This window comes from Microplitis mediator, chromosome 1 (genome assembly GCF_029852145.1).
Source record: "Microplitis mediator isolate UGA2020A chromosome 1, iyMicMedi2.1, whole genome shotgun sequence".
Lineage (NCBI taxonomy): Eukaryota > Metazoa > Arthropoda > Insecta > Hymenoptera > Braconidae > Microplitis > Microplitis mediator.
In genome coordinates, this window is record NC_079969.1 from 14256087 (window position 1) to 14274986 (window position 18900).

The following is an 18900-nucleotide window of genomic DNA, read 5'->3' on the forward strand; positions in this document are numbered from 1 at the left end:
ATTTACTCGAGATGAGTGCGAAGACACGTAGTGTCACTTGAAATCATATGAACGCAAGATAATGGCGTTGGTCTTCTCGACACGAGGTAGGAAAAGCATATGCGCATGCGTCGCACTGCGCTAGTCAAGTTTAGATTGCCAGACCCTAGGCCTCAGTAGGTGCTGCCTCTATTTGCCAAAAGTGCAACTACATTCAAATTTGAATGTAGTTGTGATTACGCAACATATAGATATACTATAATTACTTTAAATTTTAAACCTTTTATTATACGCGTAATTAAATAAGCCCATATATAAGGAATAAATACTATTTAACGTTCATCAGAATTATATGGTTCCATACCATCAAAATATCGGGGAAATTAAAGACAAGAAACTAGAATAAATAATTTAAATATTAATTATACTGGAAAGTTTTGCTGGAAAATTAAATAATATCAATAAAATTTTATAGTGTTTATATAATATGTTCATGTATACATTTAATTAATAAAATACTGAAATTGCATGAGTTTCATTTTTAATTGTCAGTTTAATACATTTTGCATAAATATTTTCAAAAGTACATGTTATATTTGTGGTTATTTTTGGAAGTTTTATTCCAATGGCTTCAATCAAAGACCATTTACATGGATATTTAGATAACTCGTATAAATCATAAATAAACAATTCGATGAAATAATCTGAATATGGTAGAGTTTCTTGCTTTTTATTTTTAACGAAAATCTGCTCTATACTACATATTTCACAATTATTATGCTGTACTGTATTATTTGGATGTTTTGTCGACAATAATACGTTTTTATAAGCTATTTGTTACTCGAATTTACTCGAATTACTCGAATATAATAATCTCGAATATCATATCGTTGCGATCGGTTGATGTTAATTTTTTTAAGACTCTTTCATTATCGTTATTACTGCTATCAGAATTTAAATTATTATTGCTGTTAAACTCTGAAATACGTGCTGACATCTGACCGATTAGACTCACGGGCGTTCGAATTAATGACTTTAATTTACTTAAGAAATTTTCAAACGAAAATTCAGAAAAACTAGACAAAGGTGCTTTCATGTATATAACGTCATCTGCAATGTAAATTAAATTATGAAAATTGGTCACTTGAGAAGCTTTCTCATACAAAGTAAGCAATAAATTGAAATATCTATTTAATAGTTGACTCGCATAAGTAACGTAGGCTTCTTGAGTAGCAAATTTCTTAGAACATAAAATTCTACAAGCAATGAATAGATGGTGTTCGTACATATTTTTCGTTAAAATATCATCAAAGATACGACCACGGTCTAACAAAATAAAGTGATATTGAATTTAATAATGATAAATAATACTAAATAATGAATAATTGAAATAATATTTAAACGAAAATTAAATATAAATTTGCCTTCCTTTATTTAACAATGTTTATACGTGGTAAACAGAATTACGAAATAATAATAACAATATAATATAATATAACCCAATATGTAACAATATTGCTTACAATTAAATAATAATATCCGGTTTAAACATTAATTAGATAGAAACATTAATTAATAAATAAAAAGAAAAAAAATTACTAGTACCAAATTTATCTGTTCGCGGCGTTATATTCACGGTTCCCGATCGCGGGGTATCAACTGGCTACGGCGCCGGGCCTGTTGGCTACGCGGGTTATCCCCCTCCCAGGAAATTGCGGACTACTCCCCACAAGACAAGTTTCCCCTCACACCGGTGACTCGACGTCTTCCGGTGGCCCTAAAAGCGACACCCGGGGACAAGCGGATCGGATCCTGCAAGCCCCACCTACTCGGTCTGTGATCACCTACAGTACTTTGACAGAGGGTCAAAGTACTGGGATATCTGGTCAGCTTACCTCAATTTCCAAAAGGAATTATTGCGGTAGGATGAAGATGAATATTCAGTTGAATCAATATTCTGCTGATTATTTATCGTCCAGACTGGTTCATCTGATACGGGTTTTACATTGGTACTTAAAGGTTCAAGCAACCTTTTTACCAGTGGAATCAAAATAATTTATTTGTCCCTCTATCGGCGGCTCGGGTACTAGTAATAATTTAAGAAAAAGTATAAGTATTTTATCGTCAACACAAAGTGTTTTTAATTTTGCTGTTTTCGATCCATAAGCTTACGAATAAATGTGTTGAAAGGTACAGAATAATTTATTTTCATAAAAAGAATTGAATGATACGAATTAACTTAGAAAAAATAAGCCTACGAGTGGTTATACCATAAGGAAAGTGATAATCCTTTTGCGCGAGAAAGAATTAACTTAGAAAAATAAGCTTACGGATAGATAGACTATAAAAAAATGAATAATCTCTTTCCTTTAAAATTAAATCATACAAAATAATAAAATGATACGAAAAAAAAATATAAACGATACGAAAAACGGAGTCACAATTAATTTCAGCGCAGTATAAATCATAAAATAATATGTTATGTCCAATAAATTTTTTTTATTTAATTTATTTTATTTCATAAACAAATTTACGAAACTCCTCTTTACAAAAGCACGCGAAAACGCAGCGTCAGTTCTACCATCACTTATGCGTATAATAGTAGCGCGACGATTTTTGCAATAACGATTGACGAATAAATAAAAACTTGTCGTCATTTTCCACTAATGACAACAATTTAATTACTCCCATCAAACATCAATCAAAGTTTTTAAATAGCCTGAGCACCATGGCTCAGGGCCTTAGTTGTTGATCAAATTTTCAGATCTCGAGTCCTACGGTATCGTGTAAACGGTGTCGTGGTTGTTGATCAGATCTTTAAATTTCGAGTCCTACGGTCCGCGTAAACGGCGTCGATAGCCCGTAATCTTATTGCAAAAATCTGTCCTAGACAAGGCAATAAGTAACCGTCCTTAATAAAAGGTACTAGGCCGATAGTTCCTATCGTGTAGCGGTATTATTTTATTAACAGCGGTTTATCTTATATTTAGATTCAGTTAAATTGTAAATTGATTAAGGAACTTGGCCGATATTTTCATATCGTGTAGCGGTATTCTTTTGTTATTTACAATTATTATAAAAATCACTCCGACTCGATCGAATTGTGACACAAAAATCACGTGTATTGTAGTCCGATCTCGGGTCGAGATAATCTGCGCATAAAAAGCCATAAGGCTACATAAGGACGCATAATTTAAAAATAAGCAAAAGTAAACAAAATTAATAATAATCAAATTAAATGGTTTTATATCTTTTATAAGTGCAAACCATTGTAACAGTTATAGTGTATAAGTGTTGTAATTGAAGAAGTAAATAAAAAGACAAAAGATCATAATTTTAACTTAGTGAGTTCATTCGAGATTAGCACATAAGATTCTATCCTACTACCCTAGCCGCGCCCATTCAACCAACTCCTTCAGGAAGAGGCCGAGTGAGCTGCAAAGTTCTGGAGGGATACAACCTGCCGTACTAGAAGAAAGACTCATCTAAAGGTAGGTTCGTACTCTTCGAAAAAAAACCCACAATAAATAATAAATATAGGAAGTGAAAATCTTCCTCGTATTCTTTACTGTTGTCCGCATCCTCCAAATCGCTCGTTAAATTCTTCTATCGCTACCAAAGGGAGAAATCCCGGATAATTAATTTAAATCTAAGCGGCGGACATAACAAATACAATAAATATTTCTCAAAAAAAAAAAAAATACTATACAGGAGGATTGCTCTGACAGCTTAACAAAATTATATTTCATATTTTTTTTTTTTTTTTTTTGTATAACTATTTACAGGAATTTCACAACATTTGGTTTACCTAGACCACAATATAAAGCAATAATAAAGGGTTCATTACCGTTTTCTTCATCATGTATTTGACCTAAGATAGGCCTACTCTTTTGACGAGAATGATTATATAAATCAACGCCATCAACATTTACTAGAGTTTTCAGTGTTTCATGTGGGTATTCATTTAACGACTTTTGTTGAAGAATACTATTTAAAATACCAAAATATCGATAGGCTCCATTTTAACCATTAGTATATGGACTAGATAAGAAATATTAATTTCGTTAATACAGTGATTAAATTAATCATAACTAAATTATATTAATGTAAAACAGCTATCGTAATGCATAGAAATCTGACCAGGTAGTATCTCAGATTTTATTATCTGCTGATGTGTGTACACAATGAATACGTCTGCCGTAATCAATATAAGTTTTTAAGACTCTAATGAATAAAATGTTTCAATGGCAGATCTGGACAGTTATATTTAAAATTTTTTTTTTTTTAGCATTTTCAAAACTGTCTGCCACAATGTTAAACGCGCGATAATGGTCTGCCATTACTATTTTATGTTAATAATAATAATATATTTTGAAATTTCAAAACGGCAGACGTGGTCACATGCATTTAAAATTAGCCAAAAATCGATAGCTGTCTTACCTGAGCGCCCACCGCGTCCACCACTTTAGGCTTAGTGAGTTCCCGATTCATGTACGGTAGGTATATGGACCTCAATGTACAAAAACCCAGGTCTGGTCAAATACATACAAGTAGCCGTTCACTGGCTATTAGACTAGAAGGCTGACGTCACTTATGCCTGAGAAGATATACGTATAAATTTATGAATTTAAATGAAAAAAACTAAAACGACTAATATATGATAAAAATATTCTGTAATTTAAATGACAATATCAATAAATATTCAATTAAATTCACTTTATTTTTTCAAATTAATTAATATACAAGTTTTTGTGTCTGGTGGTAAGAACGATACGAAAAAAAAGTTTTAAGAAAAAAACCGTGATTTTTGAATTTTACATGTCGATAAGGAAAACAATTCGAATCATTTCCTTATCATTAACGGTATTCGCACAAAAACCAAATTGCAAAATTATAACTGACTGAGTATCCAGAAGTGGGATCTGCTTATCGATCGATCAGGTTATTAATCAAAACTTATTCCTTGCATTGAAACAGGAATAAACTTTATCAATTCACGTTGAAATTCTCGATCAACTTTAGGGAATTTTCCAGGCCGTTGCTGGACAATTTCGTTGGATTCGTATTAGTAAATTTATCCTGGCAGGTAATAGCCGGTTAAATATTAACAACAAATTAACTATCGCAAATGAATTCAGTTGAATAATTCGTTGCAGTGTGGCCAGAATTTATTTAGGAAAATTTATTAATAACCTGAAAGTGTAGATCTATCATATTCCTGGCAGGGCAAGCTGGCATTCATAAAAGTGTTTTAACTTGGTGTCTGAAAAATTTGTTAGTAATGGAAATTCTTGGCGGGAAGTGCCAGAATTAATTCATTAACAAATAGCAAATTATTGTACCGGATTTTACAAGAGAATTTTATTTCCTGACAGAGTAGCCGAAAAATTCAAGTTTCCATAAAATTAACATAAAGTAGCATTCCAGACAAAAAAACCGGAAATTCACTGTTAAATAATTCATAAGCTAAAATTATAATTTGTTAATAATCAGTATTAACAGTTAAATCCAACAATCAAGCGCTTAGTGTAAAATTCAGCGAGTTAACTTAGTTAGAGAAGGATAGAAGGCCCGAGTTCAAAGTATAAATCTCGGGGTCCAAGTACAACTTGGCGAGCGGAAAAGGCTCAATCACGTAGAATTTGAGGTTTTGGAGCATACGGTAAAATTATGCGAAGATCAACATGGAAGTAGTAATATCGATTAAGATAAATCGCTTATTCTCTTTGCGATTTTCACCAGCAGCTACTAGAATTCATGGGTTGAACCTTCACTTCGGCTGGACTCTAACAAATATTTATTTTATCGGGACAGCGATGGGCTAGAATTCGTGCAAAACAAAAACCTGCACTTACTCAAACACGGCAACGTATGTAAAATCCCACTAACTAACGGCTTATGACTTAAAAATTATTTTCTCATTGATGGTCGAGTTATTATTCTTAATTTAATAATAATACTTCTATTAGATTATTTAAGAATCTTACCAGTATAATAAGACATGAATATGATGACAAGAAGCAGATATGGTGAAGGTATTAAGTTTATGGGTAAAGATTTATTGCCTACTATAGTAATGTTCAGTTACTTACAATAGACGTTATCTGCAAAATACAGTATAGGCATTGTCCTGGTATAAACGCTGAATATTCAGCAGTCATCCCCGTGGCACAACGCAATTTAGCACACTGAATTTATTATTCTTCTTATAGATTATTTTTGATGAGAGTATATCGCCGGTATCGTATAAGAATGCTTAATTAGACTAAACGTTATTTATAACAATTAATAATTATAATAATGAAATATAAAAGCAAGAGAATTGCCAGTAATGTAAATATAACGCAAGTTAGCTGCCCGATTTTATAATTTTAATGCAAGTAGATTGCCTGTAGTTATAATAAGTAATTTATACGAATTGCAATAAAAAGACGTCTATAGCAACATCATGCTCGGGAGATTACTAGAACCTGGTGGCTGCCTACGGTAACTGAATAACGAGGGATGAATTAACATCTTCTTACACCAATTGGAAATTGCCACAAGGCAAAGTTGCAGGACGCATGCGCTAGCCTGGAGTACGAGGTAGTAACCGACTCGCCGAGAGGCAGAACGGACAATTCTGTGTCAGCTACAGTTGAGCTCACCTCGCTTACCATTGTTATACTTGTCATCATATATATTTATTTCTACTCGATACCTGTTTGGAATTGATTTGGAAACAGTCTACGTCCATTATACACCTTGTGGAAATATTGTGGAGTCCAGGAAAGCAGTGGAGTTTGTCTGGTCGGAGTTTGTTTGGTTGGAGTTTTTGAGATTTGGAATTTTGTCTACGACGGAAACTTGGAGATGTGGACCTGGGCTGATTTGGATGCGAAACGTGCAAAGATCGCTGAGTCACGAAACGTAGATGTCTTCAATTTATAAAGTTCACATAAATTAATTCTTACTCCGGTAATGTTGATTATTATTATTTGGATTACATAAATTAAATTTATCATAAATAATTACTCTCAGTTGGAGAGCATAAAATAAATTGGAAGTTTTATCAAGTCGAGAGTGAAAATTAAATAATATTGTAACCGAAAATTATAAAGTAAATTCAAGATAAATCGTAAAGTCGAGTCAGTGTTCCGGGCCCGCCATTTTGGCGACAGTAAATTATCAAGGTCAACTTCACTCTCACTAGCTTGTGTCGTTAATTATTCTCGCGGTTTTATTTAATTAATTATTGTAAAGTGGGGTCTGTTGTCTAGGTAAATTGGTTAAATAAAATTGTCATCTATTTTTATATATATATATATCACCTATACAAGTCTCTTATTTGATAAGCTTCCTATACTCTCAGAATTTCTAAATATTCCTTGTGACCAGGATCGGGTATTCCCCGCCCTGTAGAAGAGCTAGTCACAAAACAGTTGATTTTATCTACTGAATCTAATCTTGGCTTCCTGGACAGGGGGTCACACCCTGGACTGGGGGTCTCGGTTATAAAATTTAAAGGAATAAATTAAGTATAAAGTAAATAATTAACGGTGTTAAAGCTTAAAATATAGTGCTTCGGAAATAATATACAAAAATTGTGTCATGTGTGAGTGTGTTAATAGTCCAGGGGACTCATGCGCGCATGTGTGTGTGTGTGTGTGTGTGTGTGTGTGTGTGAAATAGCAGCCCAGGAGACTAGAGTGTGTAAAAAATTTCTTGGGGATAAATAAAAGCCCAGGAGACTTGTGTGCATGTGTGAAATAGTCCAGGGGACTCGTGTGTGTGTAAATTACTCAAGGAGACTCGTGTGTATTCGTCAAATCGGCCAGTGAACAAAATTTTGTTATAAGTTGAATCAAGGTCCAGAGGATAAAATTGTGATAGTTATTAGTATTGTTATTGAAATAAAAATCTTTCATGTAATTAAATTAAATATTATTCAATCCCTCACCATTCCAACTCTTACAATTAATTTCACGATGACTCTAAAAAGTAATAAAATTAACATCCGGTTCTGGGAGGCCGAGTTCAATCTTCCAGTAGTGCTCTGATTGTTATCTTTTAATAAGGGAGCCAGAATATGACAAGTTGAGATACACTCCAGTAAAACTAATAATGTATCAAACATTTGAGAAAAAAATTTCCCGATGTTTACTTGCACAGGTTATCTCAATTATTATACAGTACATCTGAACTGGAACTATTGTTAACAGAACATCACACAAATTACTAATCTCGGAAGTTTCTTGGAATAGATTTATATTTTGGCGTTCTGATCTAACTAGTCTTTATTTATCTCAATTACCTATATTTATTTCTAACTGAATCATTGCAATTTCAGAAGATTAATTGTACACGGCAATTTACGAGTAGCAAAATTCTTAATCATTTTTTAATTTCTTTAATTTTTGTAGCTCGAAATAAAATATAACTACTTTTAAGCTCGAAGAGCTAAAAAAATAAACAAACTTAATAGTATTTTGAAGCACACGGGCTCGAGAATGTGTGAACAACAATGTTTGGGCTCAGGAAGAGCAAGGGAAGCTAATACCGGCCTATAGGTTCAACCGTTTTTAGGATTTTTTGGTGCGGCTATCATCATGTAAATAAAAATTTAACTATTTTAGTTAAATAGTATTATTAATTTGGTGTGCCAAGCCAATAATCGCTTTAATGAAAATAACAGAGCAGTTAAGAGGAAGACTCGAGAAGAGTATGTATTCTAATGCATCTAAATCGACGAACCTACTTCTGGCTTCGGACCAATCGATAATGAGCACGCAACAAGCCTTCCTTTTACTATCAATTAACTATAATATGTGGTATTAACTTAAAGAAACGGATCATTATTTCTTGCCTTACTTTCCGTTCTAACTATCACAAACATTACTTATCACTTGAAAGAATGCAATTTTAAAGTCATTTTCATTATGCTACACGCTTAAATATATAGAAATTATGTTGCATAGCTACCGATTCAGAGAACAATAAAGTAGACGAGTCATGTAGTTATTTCTACTTATATTACTCGGTAGTACCATTAAATACCTATTACAATGTGTTAGATTTATGAAGGGTGGACATACCTGTATAATACGTAAAATAAGAGTGGTATTTTGATAATCATATTCCAGACTGAAGTGAATTTGTCCAACATTTTCGCTAGGTTCTGTATTGTCAATGTACATATCCACTAATGAATCAGATCGGCTCTGCAAAAAGGCTTTCTGCAAATAAAAGAAAGAAATTTATCACGCATAACGTTTACATAGGTGAATACCTCTATTGAGACACGCAACACAAACGTACTTCAAGATCCGAGTATTCATAATTGAGTTTTTATTATTTAATTACTTTCGAAATACGAAATAATCAGACACTACTTCATTGATGTCAATATTTTCTGTTATAAAAACAATTACAACTTTTTTATTTCAACGAAACGATACACTTCAAAAAAGTGCCATTTGGCGATACCCGGAATAGACAAGTATAATTCATTTTTAAAAATCGATTTTTTATCAGATATTGATCTACTGAGGTCCTTGGGAGAATTCTGGCTGTTTTTGGAGTGATAAACATGTATCTGTATGTATGCACGTGTGTATGTCGATGTATGAGTGAATGTGTGTGTTAATTAGACTGGGCCAAAAAAATTGACTATTTTATTTATTTCTTAGTTATATCGAGACTATTATTCAGAATGACAAAAAAAAAATTTCATGATAGTTTGAGCCCTTAATACTAATTTCAAGAGGTCTATCATCGCTATTTTTAATTTTAATTAATAATTTGATATTTTATGTCAGAATTGCTAAAACATTTTTATAAAAAAAATTAATTTCCATTGATTCTTATGTAAAATTAAATTCCCGACAAAAAAGGTCTGATTAAAATTTTCCGTCAGACAAGCCGTTTCCGATTAATTAAGCTTAATAAATTGATATATTTTTTCGATTGAATATTTTAACTTTTGAATTTTGTAACTGACGAATCAATAAATATTTGAAAAAGATTATGACAGATTTTTGAAGGAAATTTATTGCTCTACAAAAAAGGTGTCTTAACATTATTTGCTCAATTTACTCCTTCGAAAGTTATTCAAGGTTGAAGATGAGTCAAAACGATTTTAATAACCTGAATAACTTTCGAAGGAGTGAATTTAGCAAAAAATGTTAGGAGACCTTTTTTGTAAAGTATTAAATTTCTTTCAAAAATCTGTCATGTTCTTTTTTAGATATTTATTGATTCGTCAGTTACAAAATTCAAAAGTAAAAATGCTAAATCGAAAAAGTATATTAAGTTATTAAGCTTAATTAATCGGAAACGACTTGTCTGACGAAAATTTTCAATCAGACCTTTTTGTAGGGAAATTAATTTTACATAAGAATAAGTGAAAATGAATTTTTTTACTCCAATGATTTAGCAGTTCTGACGTAAAATATCAAATTATGAATTTAAATTAAAAATAGCGATGATAGACCTCTTAAAATTAATATTAAGAGCTCAAACTTTAATAAAATTTTTGGAACGAAGTTTCTTATGGCGCGTTGCGGAGGGGTACCCTAGCCGGCAAAAAACGTCCGTAACGCGAGAAAAAAAATCGTAACTTTTTGATGTCTTGTCTATGTATGTTGGCTATACACTGTCTAATGTATAGTCTATGGGATGACTGTTATTATTATTGCCGTTTGCTATTATTATTATATCATTCGATAATTACACCATCTGGTGGTCTAAAGTGGAACCATCTGATCATTACTACTACGTTAAACGCAGGGAGGCTATACACAGGGTTGCGAATTCTTTAATAAGAATATTTGCAATCAAAAATTGAATTTTCACTCCGTAATTGAAATTATATCGATCAAAATTACAAAGTTAATTTTTAATTCAACAACTTGAATTGAAAAATTGAAAAATTAATTTAAATATAAACACGTGGGATTAAGAATCGAAAAACCAATTTTTAATAAGAAAAGTGAAATTGAAATTTAAAAAAGTAGTTTTTAAATTGACACGTGGGTCTAAAATTTCAAAAATTAATTCTAATGCAGATACGTGGGATTAAAAATCAAAAAGTTGCTTATTAATTCAATTACATGGGATCAAAAATTGAAAATTACTTTTCAATTCAGATTCGGTACGCAATCAAATAAGTAATCAAGACAAAAAATTCGACAGCACTTATAACAGGAAAGAATACTGTTTTACTTGATCTTCAAGTTTGAATATTTTTAAACTTACTGTTGATCGTCAGATATAATAGAATTTGAATTAAGAAGATCATGCATAGTTAAGACATTTGAGCATTAAATTTTTTGAATAATTTTCAGCGTAAGCAGAAAATTTAAAATTAAACCAACACCAATCCGATGTTCAGAATTAAAAATATTTTATTTAATTTTATTATTCGAAAATGGAAAATTTAGAAACAGAATGTAATTTTCTAATCCCCTTTAGCTATGGCTAATTAAAATTTTTGATTGACTTTTCAATTATTAGATATGGAATTAGAGATTAGAAAGAAATTTTTTAATTTTTTTTTTCGAATTGAAATTTTTTATTTAATGTTTTATTTGAAAACGTAGATTCGAAAATTAAGCCATTACATTTTAACGATACTTTACGAATTGAAAATTTGAAATTTAATTTTTAATCGAAAAATGTTGGATTAAAAATAAAAAAATTATTTTCAATTCAAAGATATTCAATTAGAAAATTACAAAATAATTTTTAATTTGTTGTTTTCGGATTATGAAATATAAAAAAAAATTTAATTGAAACACTAATGCAATTATAAATTTAATGCGCTATTTGCAACTCTGGCTATACACTATGTATAGGAATGTATTAGACTGGGCCAAAAAAATCGACTACATTCTTTTTTTTCGATACTGTAAAAATATTATCATTAGTTTGAGCCCTTATTATTGATATTAAGAGGTTCGTCGTTACGACTATTAGTTTTTTGACAGAAATTTCATTTTTTACCCAAAACTCGTAAATCATATATCTGAAAAATTTAAGCAATGTACATTCTTAAAAGAAATTGAATTCCCTACAAAAAATTTTTCTTAGTAAATTGACGTCAAATAAGCCGTTTCCTTGTAACCGTGCCTTAAACATTGATTTGTTTTTTTAATTCTTTGATTCTATTTTGGATTTTTGTAACTACTAGAAATATTAAAATTTTTTTTCAATCAAGATTCATATTCTTGAAGAAAATTTAATGCTCTACAAAAAAGGTCTTCTAACATTTTTTGCTAAATTCACTCCTTCGAACGTTATTCAGGTTATTGACCTCGTTTTGACTCAACTTCAACCTTGAATAACTTTCGAAGGAGTGAATTTAGCAAAAAATGTCAGAAGACCTTTTTTGTAGAGCATTAAATTTTCTTCAAGAATATGAATCTTGATTGAAAAAAAATTTTAATATTTCTAGTAGTTACAAAAATCCAAAATACACTAATGCAAAAAATTAAAGGAGCAGAAAAATTTTACAAATTTTTTAGTGATTTTTGGAAGGCTGTAACTTGGTGAAAAAAAATCGTATCGAGAATTTAAAAAAAAAGCATTTTATAGCTTGAAATCTCTAGTTTAGGTGTATTTTTTTCGAAATTTTTCAAAAGCTCCGATTATTGCGCAAACATGAGAAATACCGCGAGCCAAAAAATTTCTAAATTTTTTTTTTATTTCCGAAGAGCCCACGGACCGCGGAAAAATTCTTTCAACTAAACGAATGCATACATCGTTTAGCAAATTTATTCAGCTTCAATTTGGTTTTTTTTTTTAACCTCGTAGGACGATTTGTCGCAGAGATATCAGCCTTCAAACAAAAAATGATCCTTTTGGCTTTGATCTTCGATATTTCAGGTACCAATGATCGCACAGAACGTTAAAGGGCGGCGTTGAAAACTTGAATAAATTCCCTACAAGACCCTGTCATCATTTTTTGAAAAAAAAAATTTTTTTTATTTTTAGCATCCACTAGAAGAAAGTACAAAAAAATGACTTTTTTTGGTTTTTTAGTAAATCAACCGCTACTCTGCAAATATCGATAAAAAAAAATAATGATGCCAGGGACTTTTTTAGCTTAATGTACCCCCAAGACCCCTGTAAATTTTTAAATTGATCTATCGAACCGTTTTTTGGGAATCATCGATCAAAGTTTAGCTAAACAATTAAAGGAGCAAGTTTTATTCCTTTAATTGTGTAATCATAATCAAAATGAAAAAATTTTTTTTTTTCGACTTTTCTCAAATTTTTGCGTTGATAACTCAGCAAATGCAAGGAAATGACAAAAAAAATTAAAAATTTCCAAAAAATGTCAAAAAAAAAAATTTAGAACACAAAAAACAAGTTTCAATTTTTTTTTTTTCTTCGATTTTTTTTGATATCTCTGCGACAAATCGTCCTACGAGGTTAAAAAAAAACCAAATTGAAGCTGAATAAATTTGCTAAACGATGTATGCATTCGTTTAGTTGAAAGAATTTTTCCGCGGTCCGTGGGCTCTTCGGAAAAAAAAAAAAAATTTAGAAATTTTTTGGCTCGCGGTATTTCTCATGTTTGCGCAATAATCGGAGCTTTTAAAAAATTTCGAAAAAAATACACCTAAACTAGAGATTTCAAGCTATAAAATGCTTTTTTTAAATTGTCGATACGATTTTTTTTCACCAAGTTACAGCCTTCCAAAAATCACTAAAAAATTTATAAAATTTTTCTGCTCCTTTAATTTTTTGCATTAGTGTAGAATCAAAGAATTAAAAAAACAAATCAATGTTTAAGGAACGGTTACGAGGAAACGGCTCGTTTTACGGCAATTTCCTAATAGAGATTTTTCGTAGGGAATTCAATTTCTTTGAGGCTATACATTACTCTAATTTTTCAGATAGATGATTTACGAGTTTGAGGTAATACATGAAATTTCTGTCATAAAAATAGTCGTAACGATACACCTCTTAATATCAATATTAAGGACTCAAACTTGCAAGATAATTTTTTTTGGTCATCAGGAATAATATTTTTACAGTATCGAAAAAAAAAAAAAAAAATTATCGATTTTTTTGGCCCAGTCTATTGTGTATGCTTATTCTTTACAGCATACACACCTATTGAGGAAAAAATCATAATAAAAATGTATACCCCAATAATTATTTTCTTTATACGTCGAATAGAACTTTAAATTAATATTTTTATAATAAGGAACTTCGGTCCTATCTGGTGTCCCACGACACCACGCAATTTTTTTTTTTGTCATTCTGAATAATATTCTCGATATAGCTAAGAATTAAAAAAATTGTAATTTTTTTTGGCCCAGTCTAGTTTTAATGTTGATATATTTTCTATAACTTTATTATGGACTCACAAATTTAGATTATACTTGTGGCAATCGCAAGAGCCATAACAATAATAAGCTCTTCGAGCTCAAAAATACTTTTGTATGCTGTTGTTTTCGTAAACAAACGTTTTTCACCATTTTTTCTCCAACGATATCTCTCAAACGTATTGACTGATTGAGACGGTTAAGGTCGCAATCGACGCGTTTTATCAAGTTCCAAAGCTGATTAAATTTTAAATTCGATTTGTAGAGTCGTTTTTGATATATTTCAAAAAAAATAAAAAAAAATTTTTTTTTAATTCTTTCGACAGCGGTTTCTCTTGAACGAATGAACTGATTATGAGGGTTGACGTGACATTCAACGCGGCTTATAAAGCTTCAGAGCTCAGTTGATTTTGAAATCAATCAATCGAGCACATTAAAAGTTATCGAAAAAAAAAAACATCTTTGAAAAAATTTTATTTTTGGAATATCTTTGAACGAGCCCTACCGATCAAGCTTAATTTCTCACAGCTTCAAGATATTTGACAAGCCACGTCAAATGACAACTTCAAGTTCAAAATCGGTTCATCCGTTCAATGGGTACAGGTATTTACATACGTACGTACGTCCGTACATACATACATGCATACATACACTCGGACATCATCTTGAAATTAGTCAGAATAGCTTCCTAGGACCTGAAAACGTCGACATCTGATGAAAACTCGATCTTCGTCAATCGGACCAAAACTAATAACTTCCCAAATTTTTGAAAATTTTCAATTTTCTTAGCGGGAAGTTAAAAATCGTGTGGTGACATGGGACACCAGATAGCAACAAAGTTCCTTATTATAAAAATATTAATTTCAAGTTCTACACTTATCCAAAAAATTAAAGGAACAAAAAATTTTATAAATTTTTTATTGATTTTTGGAAGGCTGTATTTTCGTGGAAAATGATCGTACCGAAAAAACAGAAAAAGCAAATTGAAGCTTAAAATCTCTAGTGTGAAGATCTTCCAGCAAAATATTTTTTCGAGCCACGGTTTTTGCGGAATCATAAGAAAAAGTTCGCGACAAAATTTGTCTAAATTTTTTGTTTTTGTTTTTTAGGTCTACGGGGCCGGGAAAAATTTTTTCAAAAAAAACGAATTCATGGCTCGTTTAGGAAATTTATTCAGCTACAATTTGTTTTTTTTTGTTTCTCTGTACGACAATTTGCTGCTGAGATATCAGCCTTCGAATGAAAAAGGATCCTTTTGTCTTTGGTTATTGATATCTCAGCAAATAATGGCCGCACAATAATTTGAAGGGCAGTTCAAGAAACTTAAAGAAATTCCCTACAAGCTCGATTTTCGATTTTTTCAAAAAATAATTTTTTTTCATCCTTGATATCCATTCGAAAAACCCTTAAAACATGGCCTTTTTTCGGTTTTTTACTCAACTCATCGCTACTCTGCAAATATTCATAAAAAAAATAATGTTTCCAGGTAATTTCACAGCTTAGTGTGCCCTCAAAAACCCTAGAGAATTTCAGATTGATCAGTTGAACCGTTTGTCCGGGCCGATTGCTCAAAGTTTTACAAAACAATTAAAGGAACCAGTTTTGTTCCTTAATTTGTGTAATCATTACCGATTTAAAAAAATCAATTTTTTTCGAGAAGAGAACAAAAACAAAAATTTTTGTTTAAGGGTTTTTCGAATGGATATCAAGGATGAAAAAAATTTTTTTTTTGAAAAAATCGAAAATCGAGCTTGTAGGGAATATCTTTAAGTTTCTTGAACTGCCCTTCAAATTATTGTGCGGCCATTATTTGCTGAGATATCAATAACCAAAGACAAAAGGATCCTTTTTCATTTGAAGGCTGATATCTCAGCAGCAAATTGTCGTACAGAGAAACAAAAAAAATAAATTGTAGCTGAATAAATTTCCTAAACGAGCCATGAATTCGTTTTTTTGAAAAAATTTTTCCCGGCCCCGTAGACCTAAAAAACAAAAACAAAAAATTTAGACAAATTTTGTCTCGAACTTTTTCTTATGATTCCGCAAAAACCGTGGCTCGAAAAAATATTTTGCTGGAAGATCTTTAAACTAGAGATTTTAAGCTTCAATTTGCTTCTTTTGTTTTTTAGGTACGATCATTTTTCACAAAAATACAGCCTTCCAAAAATCACTAAAAAATTTATAAAATTTTTTTGCTCCTTTAATTTTATGGATAAGTGTAATTGAGGTATAAAGAAAATAATTATTCAGGTATACATTTTTTATTATGATTTTTTCACCGATAGGTGTGTATGTTGTAAAGCATACACACTATACTGGGACAAAAAAATCGACTATTTTTTTTTTTTTTTCGATACTGTGAAAATATTATTCCTGATGACTAAAAAAATTATTGTGCAAGTTTGAGCCCTCAATATTGATATTAAGGGGCGTATCGTTACGACTATTAGTTTTTTGACAGAAATTTCATTTTTTACCCAAAACTCGTAAATCATCTATCTGAAAAATTTGAGAAATATATAGTCTTAAAGGAAATCGAATTCTCTACAATAAATCTCTCTTAGTAAATTGACGTAAAACGAGCTGTTTCCTTGTTACCGTGCTTTAAACATTGATTTGTTTTTTAAATTCTTTTTTTCTATTTTGGATTTTTGTAACTACTAGAAATATTAAAATTTCTTTTGGCCAAGATACATATTTTTGAAGGAAATTTAATGCTCTACAAAAAAGGCCTCTTAACATTTTTTGCTTAACTCACTCCTTCGAAAGTTATTCAAGGATGAATTTGAGTCAAAACGAGTTCAATAACCTAAATAACTTTCGAAGGAGTGAATTTAGCAAAAAATGTTAAGAAACCTTTTTTGTAGAGCATTAAATTTCCTTTAAGAATATGTATCTTGAGTATCAAAAATTTTAATATTTGTAGTAGTTACAAAAATCCAAAATAGAAAGGAAGAATTTAAAAAACAAATCTATGTTTAAGGCACGGTTACAAGGAAACGGCTCATTTAACGTCAATTTACTAAGAGATTTTGTGTAGAGAATTCATTTTCTTTCAAGAATATACATTGCTTAAATTTTTCAGATAGATGATTTACGAGTTTTGGGTAAAAAATGAAAGGCCCTAGGGGTATAAGTATGTTGAATCGGCCCCGGAAAGATATTTGAATGATACTTATAGGATATGTAGGTACTAATAAAATACTAAGATCCTGAAAGTTTCAGATGTCTAACTAAATCCGTTTCCAAGAAAATAAATATTATGTAAAAAATAAAAAATTATATTTTTCTCAGGATTGGCTTGACCGATTGGTCTCAAAATTTAGTATGTTTTGGGAGCTTATAATAGATTTCAAAAAAAAAAATTAACAGTTTTATAGCTTCATAAGATCCTTGAAAAAAAAATTGTTTTTTTCTGAATCGTTTTTTCTAACTATGATACAATTTTGGCACAATTATGAAACTATTTCTTTTCAAAGCCTTATGTACTCCCCTATAACACATGATTTTTTCAGATTTTTAAAAAAGGTACGCCATCGTTAAAAAAAAATGAAAACCATTTTTCAGCTCAATTAATGCATCTATTCCAAAAGTTTAGGCTATAATTTTTTAATTTAATGCATATTCAGATAGTTTGTAGCTAACAGAAATAAGATTTTGTGTTTAAGACAATGACAAAAATTTTTTACTCAATGTAAAAAATTAAAATCGTTAAAAATAATTAACCATTTATTAATTTTATTAAATATTTTTAAAAACAACTTTTTGTTTTACAGCTTGATGATCAAAGCATTTTTTAAATATTTTTTCGTTGGCACTATGAATTTTTCTAAAAACGATTCAATTTTTTTGAAAAGATTCTTAAAATCGTCGCTAGGTGGCGCCTTGCAAAAAGACAAATGATTAACAATAGATAATTACCGAGTTTGTGGTTTCTACAGTTTAAAAAACATGTTATTTAATAAATAGTATTATTCAAATGACAAAAAAAAATGTCTTCTAAGACAGTTATTAAAAAATATTGTATTTGCTGAAAGTTTTTAAAAAAAGTTCCTGGTACTTATAAGCGTTTATGTACGAATGAAGACATTGAGGAATATTCGTTTGTTGTTGATTATGATTTTTCTATTGGTGACGGTGTCTTTGGAAAATGTCGATTGGAGATGTATAAAAAAAAAAAAGCCATTCGGCAGCCGAAATGAAAGGTAGATGATCCAATTAATCTATATAAAAAGTTACATACATACATATCTTGTGATACATGTTAGTGTATAGTCATGACATGAAATTAGGCTCGTTTTCTTAGAGTGAGGGTTAAAAAAGACAACGACTATATTCGATAGCGAACTTCAGATAGTTGATTTGACAAAACATTATATAGGTCATGTATCAAACTAACCTTCACGTAAACAAAGTATAGAAAATTTAATTAGTATGAGATCATAATTGTAATTGCTATTACGATGGCAAGATCAGATATAATTATAGGACTACAGGTACGATTGAAACATCATAAATATTAAAAGAAATACTTTTAAAATATAAAATAGCTGTGAAATTTACAGGTTATTTTGTTCACAATAAAAGACAACTGACAAAATTGTAT

At 30.5% G+C, this 18900-nt stretch overlaps 1 protein-coding gene across 9 annotated transcripts in view; it reads right to left on the reverse strand.

The window, feature by feature from the left end:
* The window catches only part of LOC130677904 (synaptotagmin-7), a 1016663-nt gene that overhangs the window by 529844 nt on the left and 467919 nt on the right, over positions 1 to 18900 (reverse strand). For all 9 annotated transcript variants that reach the window (XM_057484877.1, XM_057484884.1, XM_057484842.1 and 6 more), the window contains one exon: positions 9054 to 9194. In XM_057484877.1, the coding sequence (XP_057340860.1) occupies positions 9054 to 9194 (141 nt within the window). The remainder of the gene's footprint in view (positions 1 to 9053; positions 9195 to 18900) is intronic.